The following is a 20327-nucleotide window of genomic DNA, read 5'->3' on the forward strand; positions in this document are numbered from 1 at the left end:
AGTTGGGAAGGCTGTTAAAAAGCAAACAGGATCCTTGACTTTATTCACAGAGGAATAGAATACAAAAGCAAGCAAGTTATGCTAAGCCTTTATAAAACACTGGCTAGGCTTCCGCTGGGCACCACACTTTAGGAAGGATGTCAAGGCCTTAGAGAGAGTGCAGAAGAAATTTACTAGAATGGGACCAGGGATGAGGGACTTGAGTTACATGGAGAGACGGAAGAAGCTGGGGTTGTTCTCCTTGGAGCAGAGAAGTTTAAGAGGAGATTCTGTACTGTATCATTCTATGATGCTATTCTACACAGACACACACACATACAGCCAGACAGCCACACAGACACAGATACTCACTAAAATACAGACAGACACACTCACATTTTTTCTGCATGAACTTTTATTATTAATTTCAAAGACTTTAAGAAAAAGGTGGGAGTGGTGGGCAGAGGGCTCTTAAAGGGACAGGGACTCTCCTTTTCATTAAAGGGACCGGGTCCCTCCTTGCCTGTGGAGGGCCAATTTTAAAAGGACAGCGTCTCGAAATCAGGTGCTATCTGCGTGTGCACCACCTCCTCCTAATTTCCTGCCAAGCGATCCCTGCGGGCACCACTCCACTCTAGGTGTGGCTCCTAGAATCATACAGCACAGAAGGAGGCCATTCAGCCCATCGTGCCTGTGCCGGCTCTTTGAACGAGCTCTCCATTTAGTCCCACTCCCCTGCTCTGTCCCCATAGCCCTGCAAATTTTTCCCCTTCAAGTATTTATCCAATTCCCCATTAAACGTTATTATTGACTCTGCTTCCACCGCCCTTTCAGGCAGCGCATTCCAGATCACAACAACTCACTGCGTAAATAAAATTCTCCTCACCTCGCCTCTGGTTCTTTTGTCAATGACCTTATATCTGTGTCCTCTGGTTACCGACCCTCCTGCCACTGGAAACAGTTTCTCCTTATAAGCTACAGCTATACAAAGCCCTGGTTAGACCCCAGAGAGTGATAGAGTCATGATGGCACAGATGGAGGCCATTCAGCCCATCCAGTCCGTGCCGGCTCTCTGCAGAGCAATCCAGTCAGTCCCATTCCCCCGCTCTCTCCCCGTAGCCCTGCAAGTTTATTTCCCTCAAGTGTCTATCCAGTCTCCCCTTGAAAACATTGTGTGTGTCTCCGCTTCCACCACTTCCGTCGGCAGCGAGTTCCAGGTCCTCACCACTCGCTGCATAAATTTTTTTTTCCTCACGTCCCCCCTGTATCTCTTGCCCAAAACCTTAAATCTGTGTCCCCTAGTCCTTGTCCCATCAACTAGTGGGAACAGCCTTTCCCCGTCTAGCCTATCCAAACCCGTCATAATCTTGTACACCTCTATCAAATCACCCCTCAACCTCCTTTGCTCTAATGAAAACAAATCCAGCTTCTCCAACCTGTCCTTGTAGCTAAGATCCCCCATCCCTGGAACCATTCTGGTAAATCTCCTCTGCACCCTCTCAAGGGCCTTCACATCCTTCCTAAAGTGTGGTGACCAGAACTGGATGCAATATTCCAGTTGTGGCCTAACCAGTGCTTTATAAAGATTCAGCATAACTTCTCTACTTTTGTACTCAATACCTCTATTTATGAAGCCCAAGATCCCATATGCTTTGTTAACCACTCTCTCAATATGTCCCGCCACCTTCAGGGACCTACACACCTTAACACCCAGGAACTTCCTGGAGCACTGTGTACAGTTCTGGGCACCACGCCTCAGAAAGGATATACTGGCCTTGGAAGGAGTGCAGCACAGATTCACCAGAATGTTACCCGGGCTCCAAGGCTTAGATTATGAGGAGAGATTACATAAACTACGCTTGTGTTCCCTGGAATCTAGAAGGTTAAGGAGTGATTGAGGATTTTAGGATTTTGAAAGGAATTGGTAGAGTAGATAGAGAGAAACTTTTTCTGCCGGTGGGGGAGTCGAGGACAAGGGGACATCACCTTAAATTCAGAGCCAGGCCATTCAGGAGAGAAGTTGGGAAACACTTCTTCACACAAAGGGTGGTAGAAGTGTGGAACCCTCTCCCACAGAAAGCAGTTGATGCCAGCTCAATTAATCATTTTAAATCCGAGAGTGATAGATTTTTGCTAGACAAGGGAGCAAAGGGATATGGAGCCAAGGCAGGTGGGTGGAGTTACGACACAGATCGGCCATGATCTCATTGAATGGCGGAACAGGCTGGAGGGGCTGAATGGCCTCCTCCTGTTTCCATGCTCCTATTTACTCTATCAAAACCCTTCGGCCTAGAAATTCATTATAGCCACTTTTGGGGCGGTAAAGTCGGGCGGCCGCTAAAGTTTGCGCCCGGCGCAAATTCGAGGCCACTTCGCCGATATTCATTAGCTTCGCCCTAAGAGTTTGCTCGAGCGCTAAAACTGGCGATGCACGGCTCTCTTTAGGCGCTAAGCCGGCATTGCTGAGCGATACCGCCGAGGCCGGGCGCAGCGCAGGTGCGGCCATTTCTTGATTGACAGCAGACACCCTGGCGCCGGCCAGCTCTTAAGGGGGAAGGGTTGAGTTGGTCTGCTGCCACGCCCTGGACACTGCAGCCCTCCAGCTAGGCCTGAACACTGCTGCTGGACCCAAATAGCGCCTGAAAGGATGGAGAAGGCCCGTGAACGAGTGCAGCGCTTCTCAGAGCATGATCTGAGGGTGCTGGTTGGCGCTGTGGAGAAGAGACGCCATATTTTGTTTCCGGACAATGGGAAGAAGCCGGCGGCCCGCGTCTACCGGAAAGCCTGGAGGCATGTCGCCATCAGGGTGACATCCAACAGTGAGGTCCCCAGGAGCTCTGTACAATGCCGCAAAAAGCTAAATGACCTCGCCAGGATTGTCAGGGTGAGTACCCTTTCCAGTGTCCTCCTCATCCTTGCATGTGCACCTCACATTATGGGCAAAGGGCCCTGAAAGCCCTAATGGCCAGCCCTCATGCAGCAGCTATGGGACAGTCATGACCATCAATTGCACATTGTGCACTTAACACACTGGCCAGGCTATTCGACCATGGGAGGCAGTGCACACAAGATCAGGGCTACACACTGGCCAGGCTATTCCACCATGGGAGGCAGTGCACACAAGATCAGGGCTACACACTGGCCAATAATAAGAGGAGCCAGACTGAGACCGGGGGAGGCGGACCCCAGATCCAGCCGCTCACCGAGCTGCAACAGCGCGTGGAGCGCATCATGGGTGCCCGGGTGATTGGCCCCGTTGCATCTGGAGATGCCGACCCTGTTCTGGGCACCAATGGTAAGGACACCACCTTTTGGACCTCTCTCGTCCCACTTGCACATCAGATCTACATCCTTTGCCACTGTCCGACCAATGCGCTGAATGCCACCACTCATGCATCACTCGCTGATGCCCTCCCCTCACTCTAAAGCTACTCTTGTGCCTTCCTGCTTTCAGATGGTGAGGAGGAGGTCCCTGAAGTTGCCAGTGACAGCCCCTCAGAAGAGGAGGAGGAGGAGGAGCAAGAGGAAGGCGGCCCATCAGGGGAACCCTCAGCCGCGGCAAGCCATGCCAATGTAGGGGAGACGTCTTCCCTGGAGGGGAGCCTGGGGGAAGTGTCAGAGGGGAGTGTAGCTCCTGGGACCAGCGGCCTGCAGAAATGCGGGAGGGGGTTGGAAGCTCAGCGGCCTTCTCCCCAGAGGGGGGAAGGGTCGGAGGGGAGTCCAATTGCTGTGCCCAGCGGCGTCCAGCAACGCAGGAAGGGTCGGCCAGCTCGGCGGCCTTCTCCCCAGAGGGAGAGTCCGGCCTCCAGTCCGGAGACGGTCAACGTCGAGGAGATGCGCCGCCTCGAGGACATGTCCGCGGACTCGGAGCGCCGGCACTTGGAGCTCATGGGGGTAGTGGCATGGATGCCTGAGGCCATCGAGTCCCTGTCTCGGAGTGTGACCGAATTCGGGGCCTCACAGGCCACCAGTTTGGTGGAATTCGGGGCAGATCAGGCAGCAAGTCAGGCAGAATTCGGGGCAGCTCAGGCAGCGACTGGCCAGGTGATCAGTGGTGCCGTGCAGTCACTGGCTGCTCTGATGCGGTCACAGAACAGGGTAACACGGGCACTCACTGCTGCCACACTCGCTGTGTCAGCCAGGCATCGCCAGGGCACCCGGCGCGCTGCAGCAGCACAGCGGTCTGTCCCTCGGCAGATTGCTGCGCATGCTGCAGTGCTGGCCCGGGCGAGTGCCAGTGTCTCAGGCGACCAGCGAGCGCCTGCCATCCGCCAGCTTGCCCCCATTCCTCCAGCCGCCACTGCCACTCCCCCAGTGGAGCTGCCACGAGCTGCTGCAGCGACTGATGCTGCCCAGCCACAGCTGCAGCATTCACCAGCCGGCCCCTCGAGGGCCAGACCTCGTCTAGGCCAACCCCCAAGGGCATCTGCCGTCACGACATGTGCCCCTCAGGAGCCTTCCCCCAGCCTTGCAGCAGCCACTGGCCTCACTTTGAGGAGGAGCAGCAGGGCGTGCAGGGGCCGCCAAAGTTTGCAGAAGGCATCGCCCTCGCGGGCCACAAAGTAGAGGGTGTGTCCAAATGTTTTGTTTTTTGGAATGGGTGTTTTGTGAAGGCCGAGGATGAAGGCCATTTTTGTTTACATCTTTTGTTAATCCTCCCCAGGTTGTGGGAGTGAGTCATGTGTGTGAGTGTTTTTTGGGGGTTTCGTGTGTTTTTGGTTTTCATGTGGGAAGGGCCCTGAGTTTGTACAATAAACCATTTTATTTATTCACATTGTCCATGTTTGATCTTTGAAGTGTTTGTTGCCTTAACCGGCTGAGGGCTTGCGGAGCGGCTGCAATCATGTTCTTTCATTGGCACAAGCCATTCCCTGACAGGGGGCCTAGAAGTGACGTTCAATAAGCAGCCGACGGGCGGCCCTTGGACCTTCTGCCTCCCTCCTGGGCTGGTACTCCTCCTCCTCCTCCTCCTCATGCTCCTCCTGCTCCTCCTCCTGAGGTGGTGGTCCAACGTGAGGTGGCAGTGCCTGAGTCCTGCGGATAGCCAGGTTGTGCAGCATGCAGCAAACGATGACGAATTGGGAGACTCGCTCCTGCGAATACTGGAGGGCTCCCCCAGAGCGATCCAGACAGCGGAACCGTTGCTTCAGGACGCCGATTGTTTGTTCGATGAGGTTCCTGGTCGCTTGATGGCTCTCGTTGTATGCCTCTTCAGCAGGGGTCCTGGGCGCGCGGAGCGGGGTCATGAGCCAGGTACACAAAGGATAGCCTTTGTCCCCGATAAGCCATCCTCTTGGGTGAGGCTGTGCCTGGAACATGTCAGCCACAGTTGTCTGTCGCAGAATAAAGGCATCGTGGCTGCTGCCTGGAAAGCGGGCATTGACAGCTAGGATGCGCTGCCTGTGGTCACACACCAGCTGTACGTTGAGGGAATGGTAGCCCTTCCGGTTGCGGTAATCCTCGGCATGCTCCAGAGGTGCCCGCAAAGCCACATGCGTGCAGTCAATGGCGCCCTGCACCATGGGGAAGCCCGCTATTCTTGCAAAACCCACTGCACGCTGCTGCTGCTTGTCCAGGGTCATGGGGAAGGAGATGAATTGACGTCTCCTTCTGAAAAGGGCATTGGTCACCTGGTGGATGCAGCAATGCACGGCGAACTGGGAGATGTTAGCGATGTCCCCAGCAGCGGATTGGAAGGAGCCGGTGGCATAGAAGTTGAGAGCCACCGTCACCTTCACTGCCACCGACAGAGACGTCCTGCGCATCAGCTGTGGACGCAGATCTCTGTGAAGCAGCTGGCAGATGTCTGCAACCACCTCCCTTCTGAATCGCAGCCTCCTAACACACTGCGCGGCAGACATGTTGAGATAGGAGAACTGCTGGCGGTATACCCTGGGTGGGTAAGGCCTCACTTGGCAACGCCTGTTGCCCCCTCTGCATCCAGCCAGGGCTGCCACTCTCTCACGGCGTCTGTAAGCCCTTCCGGCATAAGGCTGAAACTCAGCGTTGGCACCCAATGCAGCCCCCATAATATGCTGGCAAACACTGAGATCTCAATGAAGGCAAAGAGAATTGCAAAGCTCTGGCCTGAAGCCAAAAATACCTGTCCTAGTGTTGGGCCAAAGAAGTAAGCTCTCTTCCTTGGTCTCTCTCCAAAAATCCGTTGCACAAGAGTGAATGCTGCAAAATGGCTGCCCTTTATAGTGCAGGGTAAGTGCCCTTTAATTTGCGCTCCCCACGGCCCGCCTTGGCTGTGTACCGTTCCACTCAACAGTCGTTAGGGCCGCCCGGCGCACAATGGGGCGGCGCGAGTGAAGTTCCGGTTCCGGGCGCACAAAGGGCGTTGCACGACGAAATGACGTCATGATCTGCGCGCGCAGATGAGCGCGCGCAAAGACTTTGCGCCGGCGCTAAATGTCTACTGAAGTTGGGGCGAGGCGCAGATCGCGCTGCGCCCGGGCGCTAAGTGCCTAGCACTCGAGATCTGCTCCTCCTAAGGCGCTAATGGCTGGCGCAGCCAACTGAATTTCTAGGCCTTCATGTTTTGAACACCTGTATTAAATCTCCGCTGCACCTTCTCTGCTCCAAGGAGAACAATCCCAGCTTCTCCAGTCTCTCCATGTAACTGAAATCCTCTGTGTATTTGTCATGGCGCAGCAGGCTATAGCAAACAGCTTTCTTAAGAACATAAGAAATAGGAGCAGGAGTCGGCCATTCAGCCCTTCGAGCCTGCTCCGCCATTCAATAAGATCATGGCTGATCATCTACCTCATCTCCACCTTCCCGCCCAATCCCCATATCCCTTGATTCCCCATGAGTCCAAAAATCTATCGATCTCAGCCTTGATTATACTCGATGACTGAGCTTCCACAGCCCTCTGGGGCAGAGAATTCCAAAGATTCCCCACCCTTTGAGTGAAGAAATTGCTCCTCATCGCAGTCCTAAATGGCCAACTCCTGATTCTGAGACTGTGACCCCTGGTTCTGGACTCTGCAGCCAGGGGCAACAGCCTCCCTGCATCTACCCTGTCAAGCCTTCTAAGAATTTTGTATGTTTCAATGACATCACCTCTCATTCTTCAAAATTCCTGGGAATATAGGCTTAGTCTACTCAATCTCTCCTCATAGGACAATCCCCCCATCCCAGGAATCAGTCTGGTGAACCTTTGTTGCACTCCCTCTATGGCAAGTGTATCGTTCCTTAGGTAAGGAGACCAAAACTGTACACAATATTCCAGGTGTGGTCTCACCAAGGCCCAATATAATTGCAGTAAGACTTCTTTACTCTTATACTCCAACCCTCTTGTAATAAAGACTAACATACCATTTGCTTTCCTAATTGCTTGCTGCACCTGCGTGCTAAGATGAGAAATGATAAAGGCAAGAAGTCACTTGTGGGAGTGGTGTACAGGCCCCCTCACAGTAACCACATGGTAGGATGGAGTATAAAGGAAGAAATAATGGGAGCTCATGGGGGATTTTCATCTACATATAGACTGGAAAAATCAGATGGGCAAAGGTAGCCTAGATGAGGAGTTCATGGAATATTTTCGGGATAGTTTCTTAGAACAGCACGTTCTGGAGCCAACCAGAGAGCAGGCTATACTAGACCTGGTATTGTGCAATGAGATAGGATTAATTAATGACCTCATAGTGAAGGCGCCCCTAGGTAGCAGTGATCATAATATGATTGAATTTTACATTCAGTTTGAGGGAGAGAAGAGTGGGTCCAAGACTAGTATTTTAAACTTAAATAAGGGCAATTATGAGGGCATGAAAACAGAGCTAGCTAAAGTGAACTGGCAAATTAGGTTAAGGGATAGGTCAATAGAGTTGCAGTGGCAGAGATTTAAGGGGATATTTCAGAATACACAGAATATATACATTCCAACAAGAAAGAAAAATTCCAAGAGGAGGACCCACCATCCGTGGTTAACTAAAAAACTTAAAGATAGTATCAAACTTAAAGAAAAAGCATATAATTGTCCAAAGATGGCTGGCAGGTCAGAAGATTGGACAGAATATAAAAAACAGCAAAGAATGACTAAAAGATTAATAAGGAGAGAAAAATTAGAGTACCAGAGAAAGCTGGCTAGAAATATAAAAACAGATAGTAAGAGTTTCTATAGATATTTAAAAAAGAAAAGAGTTAACAAAGTGAGTGTTGGTCCTATAGAAAGTGAGTCTGGGGAATTAATAATGGAAAATAAGGAGATGGCAGTTGAACTGAACAGGTATTTTGCGTCGGTCTTTACTATAGAGGATTCAAGTAACATCCCAGAAATAGCTGTAAATCAGGAAATGGAAGGGAGGGAGGAACTCAAGAAAATTACAATCACCAGGGAAGTGGTACTGAGCAAATTGTTGGAGCTGTGGGCTGACAAGTCCCCGGGTCCTCATGGACTTCATCCTAGGGTCTTAAACGAAGTGGCTAGTGAGATAGTTGATGTGTTGGTTTTAATTTTCCCAAATTCCCTAGATTCGGGGAAGGTTCCATTAGATTGGAAAATAGCGAATGTAACTCCTTTATTCAAAAGGGAGGGAGAGAGAAAGCAGGAAACTACAGGCCAGTTAGCTTAACATCTGTCATAGGGAAGATGTTAGAATCTATTATTAAAGACGTTATAGCAGGGCACTTGGAAAAGTTCAAGTTAGTCAGACAGAGTCAACATGGTTTTGTGAAACGGAAATCATGTTTAACCAATTTATTGGAGTTTTTGAGGAAGTAACCTGTGCTGTGGATAAAGGGGAACCAGTGGATGTACTGTACTTAGATTTCCAGAAGGCATTTGATAAGGTGCCACATCAAAGGTTATTGCGGAAAATAAAAGCTCATGGTGTAGGGGGTAACATGTTGGCATGGATAGAAGATTGGCTAGCTAACAGGAAACAGAGAGTAGGCATTTTCTGGTTGGCAAGATGTAACAAGTGGTGTGCCACAGGGATCAATGCTGGGGCCTCAACCTTTTACAATTTATATAAATGACTTGGATGAAGGGACCAAAGGTACGGTTGCTAAATTTGCTGATGACACAAAGATAGGTAGGAAAGTAAATTGTGAAGAGGACATAAGGAGGCTACAAAGGAATATAGATAAGTTAAGTGAGTGGGCAAAGATCTAGCAAATGAAGTATAATGTGGGAAAATGTGAAGTTGTCCACTTTGGCAGGAAGAATAAAAAAGCATATTATCTAAATGGTGAGAGATTGCAGTGCTCTGAGATGCAGAGGGATCTAGGTGTCCTAATGCATGAATCGCAAAAGGTTAGTATTCAGGTACAGCAAGTAATCAGGAAAGCTAATAGAATTTTTATCATTTATTGTGAAGGAAACTGAATACAAAAGTAGGGAGGTTATGCTTCAGTTCTACAGGGCATTGGTGAGACCACATCTGGAGTACTGTGTACAGTATTGGTCTCCTTATTTAAGGAAGGATGTAAATGCATTGGAAGCAGTTCAGAGAAGGTTTACTAGACTAATACCTGGAATGGGCGGGTTGTCTTATGAGGAAAGGTTGGACAGGCTAGGCTTGTATCCGCTGGAGTTTAGAAGAGTAAGAGGTGACTTGGTTGAAACATATAAGATCCTGGGGGGTCTGGACAGGGCGGATGTGGAGAGGATGTTTCCTCTTGTGGGAGAATTTAGAACTAGGGGTCACTGTTTAAAAATAAGGGGTCGCCCATTTAAGACAGAGATGAGAAATTTTTTCTTACAGACGGTCGTGAGTATTTCGAACTCTCTTCCTCAGAGGGCGATGGAAGCAGAGTCTTTGAATATTTTTAAGGCAGAGGTAGATAGATTCTTGGTGAGCAAGGGGGCGAAACATTATCGGGGGTAGGTGGGAATGTCGAGTAATCAGATCAGCCATGATCTTATTGAATGGTGGAGCAGGCTCGAGGGGCCGAGTGGCCTACTCCTGCTCCTAATTTGTATGTTCGTATGTAACCTGTGCAGCAGCTGGGGCCTGAAAATCAGCTTCACTGCCCCTGGGCTGGGAAAGGGAGACATGAGGCAACATTCTCCCTCTTACCCCTTTCTACACATCTTTTACAGGGTTTTAGAAGTGGAGCATTTACAGACAGGAAGCTCAGATCGAACATCACGTCAAGAACAGACAGAGTCGCTCAATTCATCAGGACCTGATTCAGTCGGTCCTCCAATCTGCTGGCACACCAGCGAGTTCACACTAATGAGAGACCTTTTAAATGTTCTGAGTGTGGGATGAGCTTCAAAATCTACAAGTACCTGAAGCAACACCAGTGGCTACACACTGGGGAGAGCCCATTCACCGGCCCCGTGTTCCAGAAGGGATTCACTCAGTCATCCGCTCCGATGATACACCAGCAAGATCACACTAGGGAGAGCCCTTTAACCCGCTCCGTGTGTGGGAAGGGATTAATTGCACCCTCCATGCTGCTGAGACACCAGCTTGTCCACACCAATGAGAGACCATTGACCTGCTCTGTGTTTTTGAAGCGATTCTCTCATTCTGCCACCCTCCCGAGACACCAGCTTGTTCACATTAAATGTTCTGACTGTGGGAGGAGCTTTAAAAGGTCCCAGGATCTGAAGAGACACCAGCTGGAGAGAGCAGGAGAGATTCTGTTCACCTGCTCTGTGTGTGGGAAGAGATTCACTCGGTCCTCAAATCTGCTGGCACACAAGCGAGTTCGCACTGGGGAGAGGCCGGTGAAACATTCCGACTGTGGGAAAAGCTTTCAAATGTCCCAGGGGCTGAAGAGACACCAGCTGGAGACAACAGGAAAGAGACCGTTCACCTGTTCCGTGTGTGGGAAGGGATTCACTCAGCCATCAAACCTGTTGAGACACCAGCGATATCACACTGATGAGAGACCATTTAAATGTTCTGACTGTGGGAAGAGCTTTAAAACCTCTGGTTGTCTGAAGGTACACCAGTTGGTTCACACCGATGAGAGACCATTTAAATGCTCTGACTGTGGTCAGAGCTTTAAAAGCTCCGGGCATCTGAAGAAACACCAGCATGTTCACACTGGGGAGAGGCCATTCACCTGCTCCATGTGTGGGAAGGGATTCACTCAGTCATCCCACCTGCTGGCACACCAGCGAGTTCACACTGATGAGAGACCATTTAAATGCTCTGACTGTGATAAGATCTTTAAAAGCTCCGGGGAGCTGAAGATACACCAGCGAGTTCACACTGGTGAGAGGCCGTTCACCTGCTCCATGTGTGGGAAGGGATTCACTTGGTCATCCCACCTGCTGGCACACCAGCGAGTTCACACTGATGAGAGACCATTTAAATGCTCTGACTGTGGTAAGAGCTTTAAAAGTTCCAGGCATCTGAATGGACACGATTGCACAGAAACAGGCCATTTGGCCCAACTGGTCCATGCCGGTGTTTATGCTCCACACCCACCCTACTTCAATTAACCCGATCAACATCCCCTCCCATTCCTTTCTCCCTTGTGTGGCTTCCCCATAAATCCATCTATGCTGTTCACCTCAACTATTCCCTGTGGTAGCGAGTTCCCCATTCTCACCATTCTCTGGGTAAAGACATTTCTCCTGAATTCATTACTGGATTTATTAGTGACTATTTTAAGTTTGTGGCCTCATAAATATGATGAGATTCTGTTAAGCTGACCAGTATGTTGTTGTACTTTGTCTTTTTCTGATGAATTAAACATTACTGAGCCCTTGTACGCGTGTTATGGGATGAAGTTTTTTTTAATGCGTTCATGGGATGTGGGCATCGCTGGCAAGGCCAGCATTTATTGCCCATCACAAACTGCCCTTGAGAAGGTGGTGGTGAGCTGCCGTCTTGAACTGCTGCAGTCCGTGTGGTGAAGGTACTCCCACAGTGCTGTTAGGGAGGGAGTTCCAGGATTTTGACCCAGCGACGATGAAGGAATAACAATATACTTCCAAGTCAGGATGGTGTTTGACATGGAGGTGGTGGCCATAGAGTTATACAGCACAGAAATATGCCCTTTGGCCCATCGCATCCATGCTGGCCATCAAGCCCTGTCTATTCTAATCCCAATTTTCAGCATTTGGTCCGTAGCCTTGTATGCTATGGTGTTTCAAGTGCTCATCTAAATACTCCTTGAATGTTGTGAGGGTTCCTGCCTCTACCACCCTTTCAGGCAATGAGTTCCAGATTCCAACCACCCTCTGGGTGAAAAAGTTTTTCTTCAAATCCCCTCTAAACCTCCTGCCCCTAACCTTGAAATTACGCCCCCTGGTTATTGACGCCTCTACTAAGGGGAAAAGTTTCTTTCTATCTACCCTATCTATGCCCCTCATAATTTTGTACACCTCGATCAGGTCCCCCCTCAGCCTTCTCTGCTCTAAGGAAAACAACCCCAGCCAGTCAAGTCTCTCTTCATAGCTGAAGCACTCCAGCCCAGGTAACATCCTGGTGAATCTCCCCTGCACCCTCTCCAATGCAATCACATCCTTCCTATTGTGTGGCGACCAGAACTACACACAGTATTCCAGCTGTGGCCTAACTAGCATTTTGTACAGCTCCATCATAACCTCCCTGCTCTTATATTCTATGCCTCGGCTAATGAAGGCAAGTATCCCATATGCCTTTTTAACTATCTTATCTACCTGTCCTGCTGCTTTCAAGGATCTATGTACATGCACACCAAGGTCCCTCTGATCCTTTGTCCTTCCTAGGATCCTACCATTCATTGCGTATTCCCTTGTCTTGTTTGTCCTCCCAAAATGCATCACCTCACACTTTTCAGGGTTAAATTCCATTTGCCACTGTTCTGCCCATCTGACCAACCCGTCTATATCGTCCTGTAGCCTGAGGCTTCCCTCCCCTCTATTTACCACTCCCATCAATTTTCGTGTCATCTGTGAACTTACTGATCATATCTCCTACATTCATATCTAAATCATTAATGTACACTACAAACAGCAAAGGACCCAGCACCGATCCCTGTGGTACACCACTGACACAGGCTTCCAGTCAAAAACAACCTTCGACCAGCACCCTCTGCCTCCTGACACGAAGCCAATTTTGGATCCAATGTGCCAAATTGCCCTGGATCCCATGGGCTCTTACCTTCTTGACCAGTCTCCCATGCGGGACTTTGTTAGAAGCCTCACTGAAGTCCATGTAGACTACATCAACTGCATTACCCTCATCCACACACCTAGTCACCCCCTCGAAAAATTCAATCAAATTGGTCAGACATGATCGCCCCCTGACAAAGCTATGCTGACTATCCCTGATTAATCCCTGCCTCTCCAAGTGTAGACTAATTCTGTCCCTCAGACTTTTTTTTATAATCTCCCTACCACTGATGTTAGGCTCACTGGCCTGTAATTCCCTGGTTTATCCCTACTACCCTTCTTGAACAATGGTACTATGTTGGCTGTTCTCCAGTCCTCTGACACCTCCCCTGTGGCCAGAGAGGTTCTGAAAATTTGTGTCAGAGCCACTTGCCTCACACAGCAGCCTGGGATACATCCCGTCAGGGCCTGGGGATTTATCCACTTTTAAGCCCGCTAAAACGGTCCACATTGGTACCAACGACATAGGTAAAAAGAGGGATGAGGTCCTGCATCAAGAATTTAGGGAGCTAGGTAACAGATTAAAGGGCAGGACCTCAAAGGGTGTAATCTCTGGATTACTCCCAGTGCCACGTGCTAGTAAGTATAGGAATGGGAGGATAGAGCAGATGAATGCGTGGCTAAAGAGTTGGTGTAGGGGGGAGGGTTTTACTTTCCTGGATCACTGGGCCTGCTTCTGGGAAAGGTGGGACTTGTACAAGTCGGACGGGTTGCACCTGAACCAGAGCGGGACAAATATCCTTGCGGGGAGGTTTGCTAGCACTGTCGGGGGGGGTTTAAACTAACTTGGCAGGGGGATGGGATACAGGGGGGAGCTGAAGTAGGGGGGGATGTGCTGCCAATTATGGAGGAAAAAACAAGTCAGCTTGGTAGGCAGGGCAAATATATAAGGGCAAGGCTGGATGGCATCTATTTTAATGCAAGGAGCCTTGCAAATAAGGTGGATGAACTGAAGGTGTTGATAAACACATGGGAGTATGATATTGTTGCTATCACTGAGACATGGTTGAGGGAGGGGCAAGACTGGCAGCTCAATATTCCGGGGTACAGAATCTTCAGGCGAGACAGAGGGGGAGGTATAAGAGGAGGGGGTGTCGCAATATTAATTAAGGAGTCAATTACTGCAGTAAGGAGGGATGATATATTAGCTGGGTCCTCTAATGAGGCCATATGGGTGGAGCTTAAAAACAAAAAGGGGGCAAGCACTTTGCTGGGAGTGTACTATAGGCCTCCAAACAGTCAGGGGGAGATAGAGGAACAGATATGTAGGCAAATCTCAGAGAAATGTGCAAATAATAGGGTAATAATAATGGGGGATTTCAACTTCCCCAATATTAACTGGGATAGTCAAAGTGTGAAAGGCTCAGAGGGTGTAGAATTCTTAAAGTGCATCCAGGAGAGCTTTTTGAGCCAGCATGTAGAAAGTCCTACAAGAGGGGGCGGTACTGGACCTAATTCTAGGGAATGTGGCCGGCCAAGTGGAAAAAGTGCTAGTAGGTGAGCACTTTGGTGATAGTGACCATAATATGGTAAGATTTAAGGTGGTCATGGAAAAGGACAGGGATGGGCCGGAAATAAAGGTTCTAAATTGGGGGAAGGCCGATTTTAATAGGATAAGGCAGGATCTGGCCAAAATGGACTGGGATCAGCTACTTGTAGGAAAATCCGCATCGGAGCAATGGGAGGCTTTCAGAAGGGAGATTGAGATCATACAAGGGCAACATGTTCCCATAAAGGTCAAGAGTGGTTCCAAAAACCACAGGGAACCGTGGATGTCAGGGGATATACGGGAATGGATTAGGAAAAAAAGGAGGGCTTTTGGTAGATACAAAAGGCTAAAGACGGAGGAAGCCCTAGAGGAGTACAAAAAGTGCAGGGGGATACTTAAAAAAGAAATTAGGAGATCAAGGAGGGGCCATGAAATAACACTGGCGAGCAAAATAAAGGAAAATCCGAAGATGTTTTATAAGTATATTAAGGGTAAAAGGATAACTAGGGAAAAAATAGGGCCCATTAGGGACAAAAGTGGCAATCTGTGTGTGGAGCCGGAAGATGTAGGAGGGGTTCTAAATGAATTTTTTGCATCTGTTTTCACTATGGAGAAGGACGATGTAGACATAGAAATAGGGCGGGGGGACTGTGATATGCTCGAACATATTAACATCGAGAGGGAGGAGGTATTGGCGGTTTTAGCTGGCCTAAAAATGGATAAATCCCCAGGCCCCGATGAAATGTACCCCAGGCTGCTGTGTGAGGCAAAGGAGGAGATTGCGGGGGCTCTAACACATATATTCAGGACCTCTCTGGCCACAGGGGATGTGCCAGAGGACTGGAGAACCGCTAATGTAGTACCATTATTCAAGAAGGGTAGTAGGGAAAAACCGGGGAACTACAGGCCAGTGAGCCTAACATCAGTGGTAGGAAAATTACTGGAAAAAATCCTGAGGGACAAAATTTGTCTCCACTTGGAGAGGCAAGGATTAATCAGGGATAGTCAACATGGCTTTGTCAAGGGAAGATCATGTCTGACTAATTTGATTGAATTTTTTGAGGGGGTGACTAGGTGTGTGGATGAGGGTAACGCAGTGGATGTGGTATACATGGATTTCAGTAAGGCCTTCGATAAAGTCCCGCACAGGAGACTGGTCAAGAAGGTAAGAGCCCATGGAATCCAGGGTGCCTTGGCACATTGGATACAAAACTGGCTTAGTGGCAGAAGGCAGAGGGTGATGGTCGAAGGTTGTTTTTGTGACTGGAAACCTGTGGCCAGTGGGGTACCACAGGGATCGGTGCTGGGTCCCTTGCTGTTTGTGGTCTACATTAATGACTTGGATATGAATGTAAAGGGTATGATCAGTAAATTCGCGGATGATACTAAAATTGGTAGGGTGGTAAATAGCGAGGAGGGTAGCCTCAGTCTGCAGAACGATATAGATGGGTTGGTCAGATGGGCGGAACAGTGGCAAATGGAATTTAACCCGGAAAAGTGCGAGGTGATGCACTTTGGGGGGTCTAACAAGGCAAGGGAATACACAATGAATGGTAAGACCCTAGGCAAGACGGAGGGTCAGAGGGATCTGGGTGTGCAGGTACACAGATCCCTGAAGGCGGCGGAACAGGTGGATAAGGTGGTAAAAAAGGCATATGGGATACTTGCCTTCATTAGCCGAGGCATAGAATATAAGAGCAAGGAGGTTATGATGGAGCTGTATAAAACACTGGTTAGGCCACAGCTGGAATACTGTGTGCAGTTCTGGTCGCCACACTACAGGAAAGATGTGATCGCGTTAGAGAGGGTGCAGAGGAGGTTCACCAGGATGTTACCAGGGCTGGAGCGCTTCAGCTATGAAGAGAGACTGGGCAGATTGGGTTTGTTTTCCTTGGAGCAGAGGAGGCTGAGGGGGGACATGATTGAGGTGTACAAAATTGTGAGGGGCATAGATAGGATGGATGCTGAGGAGCTTTTCCCCTTAGTAGAGGGGTCAATAACTAGGGGGCATAGATTCAAGGTAAAGGGAGGGAGGTTTAGAGGGGATTTGAGAAAGAACTTTTTCACCCAGAGGGTGGTTGGAGTCTGGAACTCACTGCCTGAAAGGGTTGTGGAGGCAGAAACCCTCACAACATTTAAGAAGCATTTGGATGAGCATTTGAAATGCCATAGCATACAAGGCTACGGGCCAAATGCTGGAATATGGGATTAGATTAGACAGGGCTTGATGGCCGGCATGGACACGATGGGCCGAAGGGCCTCTATCTGTGCTGTATTACTCTATGACTCTATGACTCTAAAACCGTTAGTACTGGTGAGGCCACACCTGGAATACTGCGTACAGTTTTGGTTTCCATATTTAAGAAAAGATATACTTGCTCTTGAGGCAGTTCAGAGAAGGTTCACTCGGTTGATTCCGGAGATGAGGGGGTTGACTTATGAGGAAAGGTTGAGTAGGTTGGGCCTCTACTCATTGGAGTTCAGAAGAATGAGAGGCGATCTTATCAAAACATATAAGATTGTGAGGGGGTTTGATCGGGTGGATGCAGTGAGGATGTTTCCACTGATGGGTGAGACTAGAACTAGGGGGCATAATCTTAGAATAAGGGGCTGCCCTTTCAAAACTGAGATGAGGAGAAACTTCTTCACTCAGAGGGTAGTAAATCTATGGAATTTGCTACCCCAGAGAGCTGTGGAAGCTGCGACATTAAATAAATTTAAAACGGAGAGAGGCAGTTTCTTAGCTGATACGGAATTAGGGGTTACGGGGAGCGGGCAGGGAAGTGGACGTGAGTCCAGGTTCGGATCAGCCATGATCCTATTGAATGGCGGAGCAGGCCCGAGGGGCCGTATGGCCTACTCCTGCTCCTACTACTTATGTTCTTATGTACCTCCTCCCTCTCAATACTAACTTGTTCCAGTATATCACAATCCCCCTGCCTGATTAGTATGCCTACATCACCCTTCTCCATAGTGAACACAGATGCAAAATATTCATTTAAAACCTCACCTACATCTTCCGGCTCTACACACAGATTGCCACTTTGGTCCCGAATGGGCCCGACTCTTTCCCTGGTTATCCTCTTGCCCTTAATATACCAATAAAACCTTGGGATTTTCCTTTATTTTGCCCGCCAGTGTTTTTTCATGCCCCATCTTAGCTCTCATAGAAACATAGAAGATAGGAGCAGGAGTAGGCCATTTGGCCCCTCGAGCCTGTTCCGCCATTTAATGAAATCATGGCTGATCATCCAAATTCAGTACCCTGTCCCTGCCTTCTCCCCATATCCCTTGATCCCTTTAGCCTTAAGAAATATATCCAACTCCTTCTTGAATATATTTAATGAATTGGTCTCAACTGGCTTCTGTGGTAGAGAATTCCATAGGTTCACCACTCTCTGGGTGAAGAAATTCCTCCTCATCTCAGTCCTAAATGGCTTACCCCTTATCCTTAGACTGTGACCCCTGGTTCTGGTCTCCCCCACCATCGGGAACATCCTTCCTGCATCTAGTCTATCTAGTCCTGTTAGAATTTTATAAGTTTCAATGAGATCCCCTCTCATTCTTCTAAACTTAGAAACATAGAAACATAGAAGATAGGAGCAGGAGTAGGCCATTCGGCCCTTCGAGCCTGCTCCGCCATTCAATGAGATCATGGCTGATCATCCAAATTCAGTACCCTGTCCCTGCCTTCTCCCCATATCCCTTGATCCCTTTAGCCTTAAGAAATATATCCAACTCCTTTTTGAATATATTTAATGAACTGGCCTCCACCGCCTTCTGTGGTAGAGAATTCCACAGGTTCACCACTCCCTGGCTGAAGAAATTCCTCCTCATTTCTGTCCTAAATGGCCTACCTTTTATCCTTAGATTGTGTCCCCTGGTTCTGGACTCCCCGACCATCATAAACATCCTTCCTGCATCTAGTCTGTCCAGGCCTGACAGAATTTTATAGGTTTCGATGAGATCCCCTCTCAATCTTCTAAACTCCAGTGAGTATAAGCCCAATCGACACAATCTCTCCTCATACGTCATTCCTGCCATCCCAGGTATCAGCCTGGTGAATCTTCGCTGCATTCCTTCCATGGCAAGAATGTCCTTCCTCAGGTAAGGTGACCAAAACTGCACACAATACTCAAGGTGCGGTCTCACCAAGGCCCTGTACACCTGTAGCAAGACATCCTTGTTCCTGTACTCGAACCCTCTTGCTACGAAGGCCAACATGCCATTTGCCTTCTTAACCGCCTGCTGCACCTGCCTGCTTACCTTCAGCGACTGGTGCACAAGAACATCCAGGTCTCTTTGCACTTCCCCTTCTCCCAATCTATTGCCATTCAAATAATAATCTGCCTTCCTGTTTTTGCCACCAAAGTGGATAACCTCACATTTATCCACATTATAGTGCATTTGCCATTTTTCTGCCCAATCACCCAATCTGTCCAAATCGTACTGGAGTTTCTCGACATCCTCCTCACAGCTTACCCTCCCACCCAGCTTTGTGTCATCTGCAAATTTGGAGATATTACATCCAATTCCCTCGTCCAGATCAATATATATTGTGAACAGCTGGGGTCCTATGACCGATCCTTGCGGTACCCCACTAGTCACTGCCTGCCACTTGGAAAATGACCCATTTGTTGCAACTCTCTGCCTTCTGTCCGCCAACCAGTTCTCTATCCAAGTCAATACCTTGCCCCCAATCCCATGTGCCTTAATTTTGCACGCTAATCTCTTATGTGGGACCTTATTGAAAGCCTTCTGAAAGTCCAAATACACCACATCCACTGGTTCTCCCTTATCTATTTTACCAGTTACATCCTCAAAAAATTCCAGATTAGTCAAGCATGATTTACCTTTTGTAAATCCATGTTGACTTTGTCCGATCCTGTCACTGCTTACCAAGTGCTCTGCTATTACATCTTTGAAATAGATTCTAGCATTTTCCCCACTACCGATGCCAGGCTTAGCGGACTATAATTCCCTGCTTTTTCTCTACCACCTTTTTTGAATAGTGGGGTAACATTAGCTACCCTCCAATCCATGGGTACTGTTCCAGAGTCTATCGAGTTCTGGAAGATGACCAGCAATGCATCTACTATTTCTAGGGCCACTTCCTTAAGTACCCTGGGATGTAGATTATCAGGCCCTGGGGATTTATCGGCCTTCAGTCCCATCAATTTTCCAAACACCATTTCCCTAGAAATACTGATTTCTTTCAGTTCCACCCTTTCATCAGGCCCTATGTTCCCCGGCATCTCTGGGAGGTTATTTGTGTCCTCTAGCGAATATAAGCCTAATCGACCCAATCTCTCCTCATACATCATTCCTGCCATCCCAGGTATCAGTCTGGTGAATCTTCGCTGCACTCTCTTCATGGCAAGAATATTCTTCCTCAGACAAGGTGACCAAAACTGCACACAATACTCAAGGTGTGGTCTCAGCAAGGCCCTGTACAAATGCAGCAAGACAATTATGCTCCTGTACTCAAGTCCCCTCGCTATGAAGGCCAACATACCATTTGCCTTCTTAACCGCCTGCTGCACTTGCATGCTTACCTTCAGCGACTCGTGTACAAGGACACCCAGGTCTCGTTGCACTTCCCCTTTTCCCAATCTATTGCCATTTAGATAATAATCTGTCTTCGTTTTTGCCAGCTAAGTGGATAACCTCGCATTTATGCACATTATACTGCATTTGCCATGCATCTGCCCAATCACCCAACCTGTCCAAATCATACTGGAGCTTCTCGGCATCCTCCTCACAGCATACACGCCCACCCAGCTTTGTGTC

At 48.8% G+C, this 20327-nt stretch overlaps 1 protein-coding gene across 1 annotated transcript in view; it reads left to right on the plus strand.

Moving 5' to 3' along the window:
* The window catches only part of LOC147114457 (uncharacterized), a 296186-nt gene that overhangs the window by 26928 nt on the left and 248931 nt on the right, over positions 1-20327 (plus strand). The window contains exon 2 of the mRNA XM_085993921.1: positions 10886-11279. Within this exon, the coding sequence (XP_085850047.1) occupies positions 10886-11279 (394 nt within the window). The remainder of the gene's footprint in view (positions 1-10885; positions 11280-20327) is intronic.

This window comes from Somniosus microcephalus, chromosome 7 (genome assembly GCF_052327205.1).
Source record: "Somniosus microcephalus isolate GS21.2 chromosome 7, FLI_Smic_1.0, whole genome shotgun sequence".
NCBI lineage: Eukaryota > Metazoa > Chordata > Chondrichthyes > Squaliformes > Somniosidae > Somniosus > Somniosus microcephalus.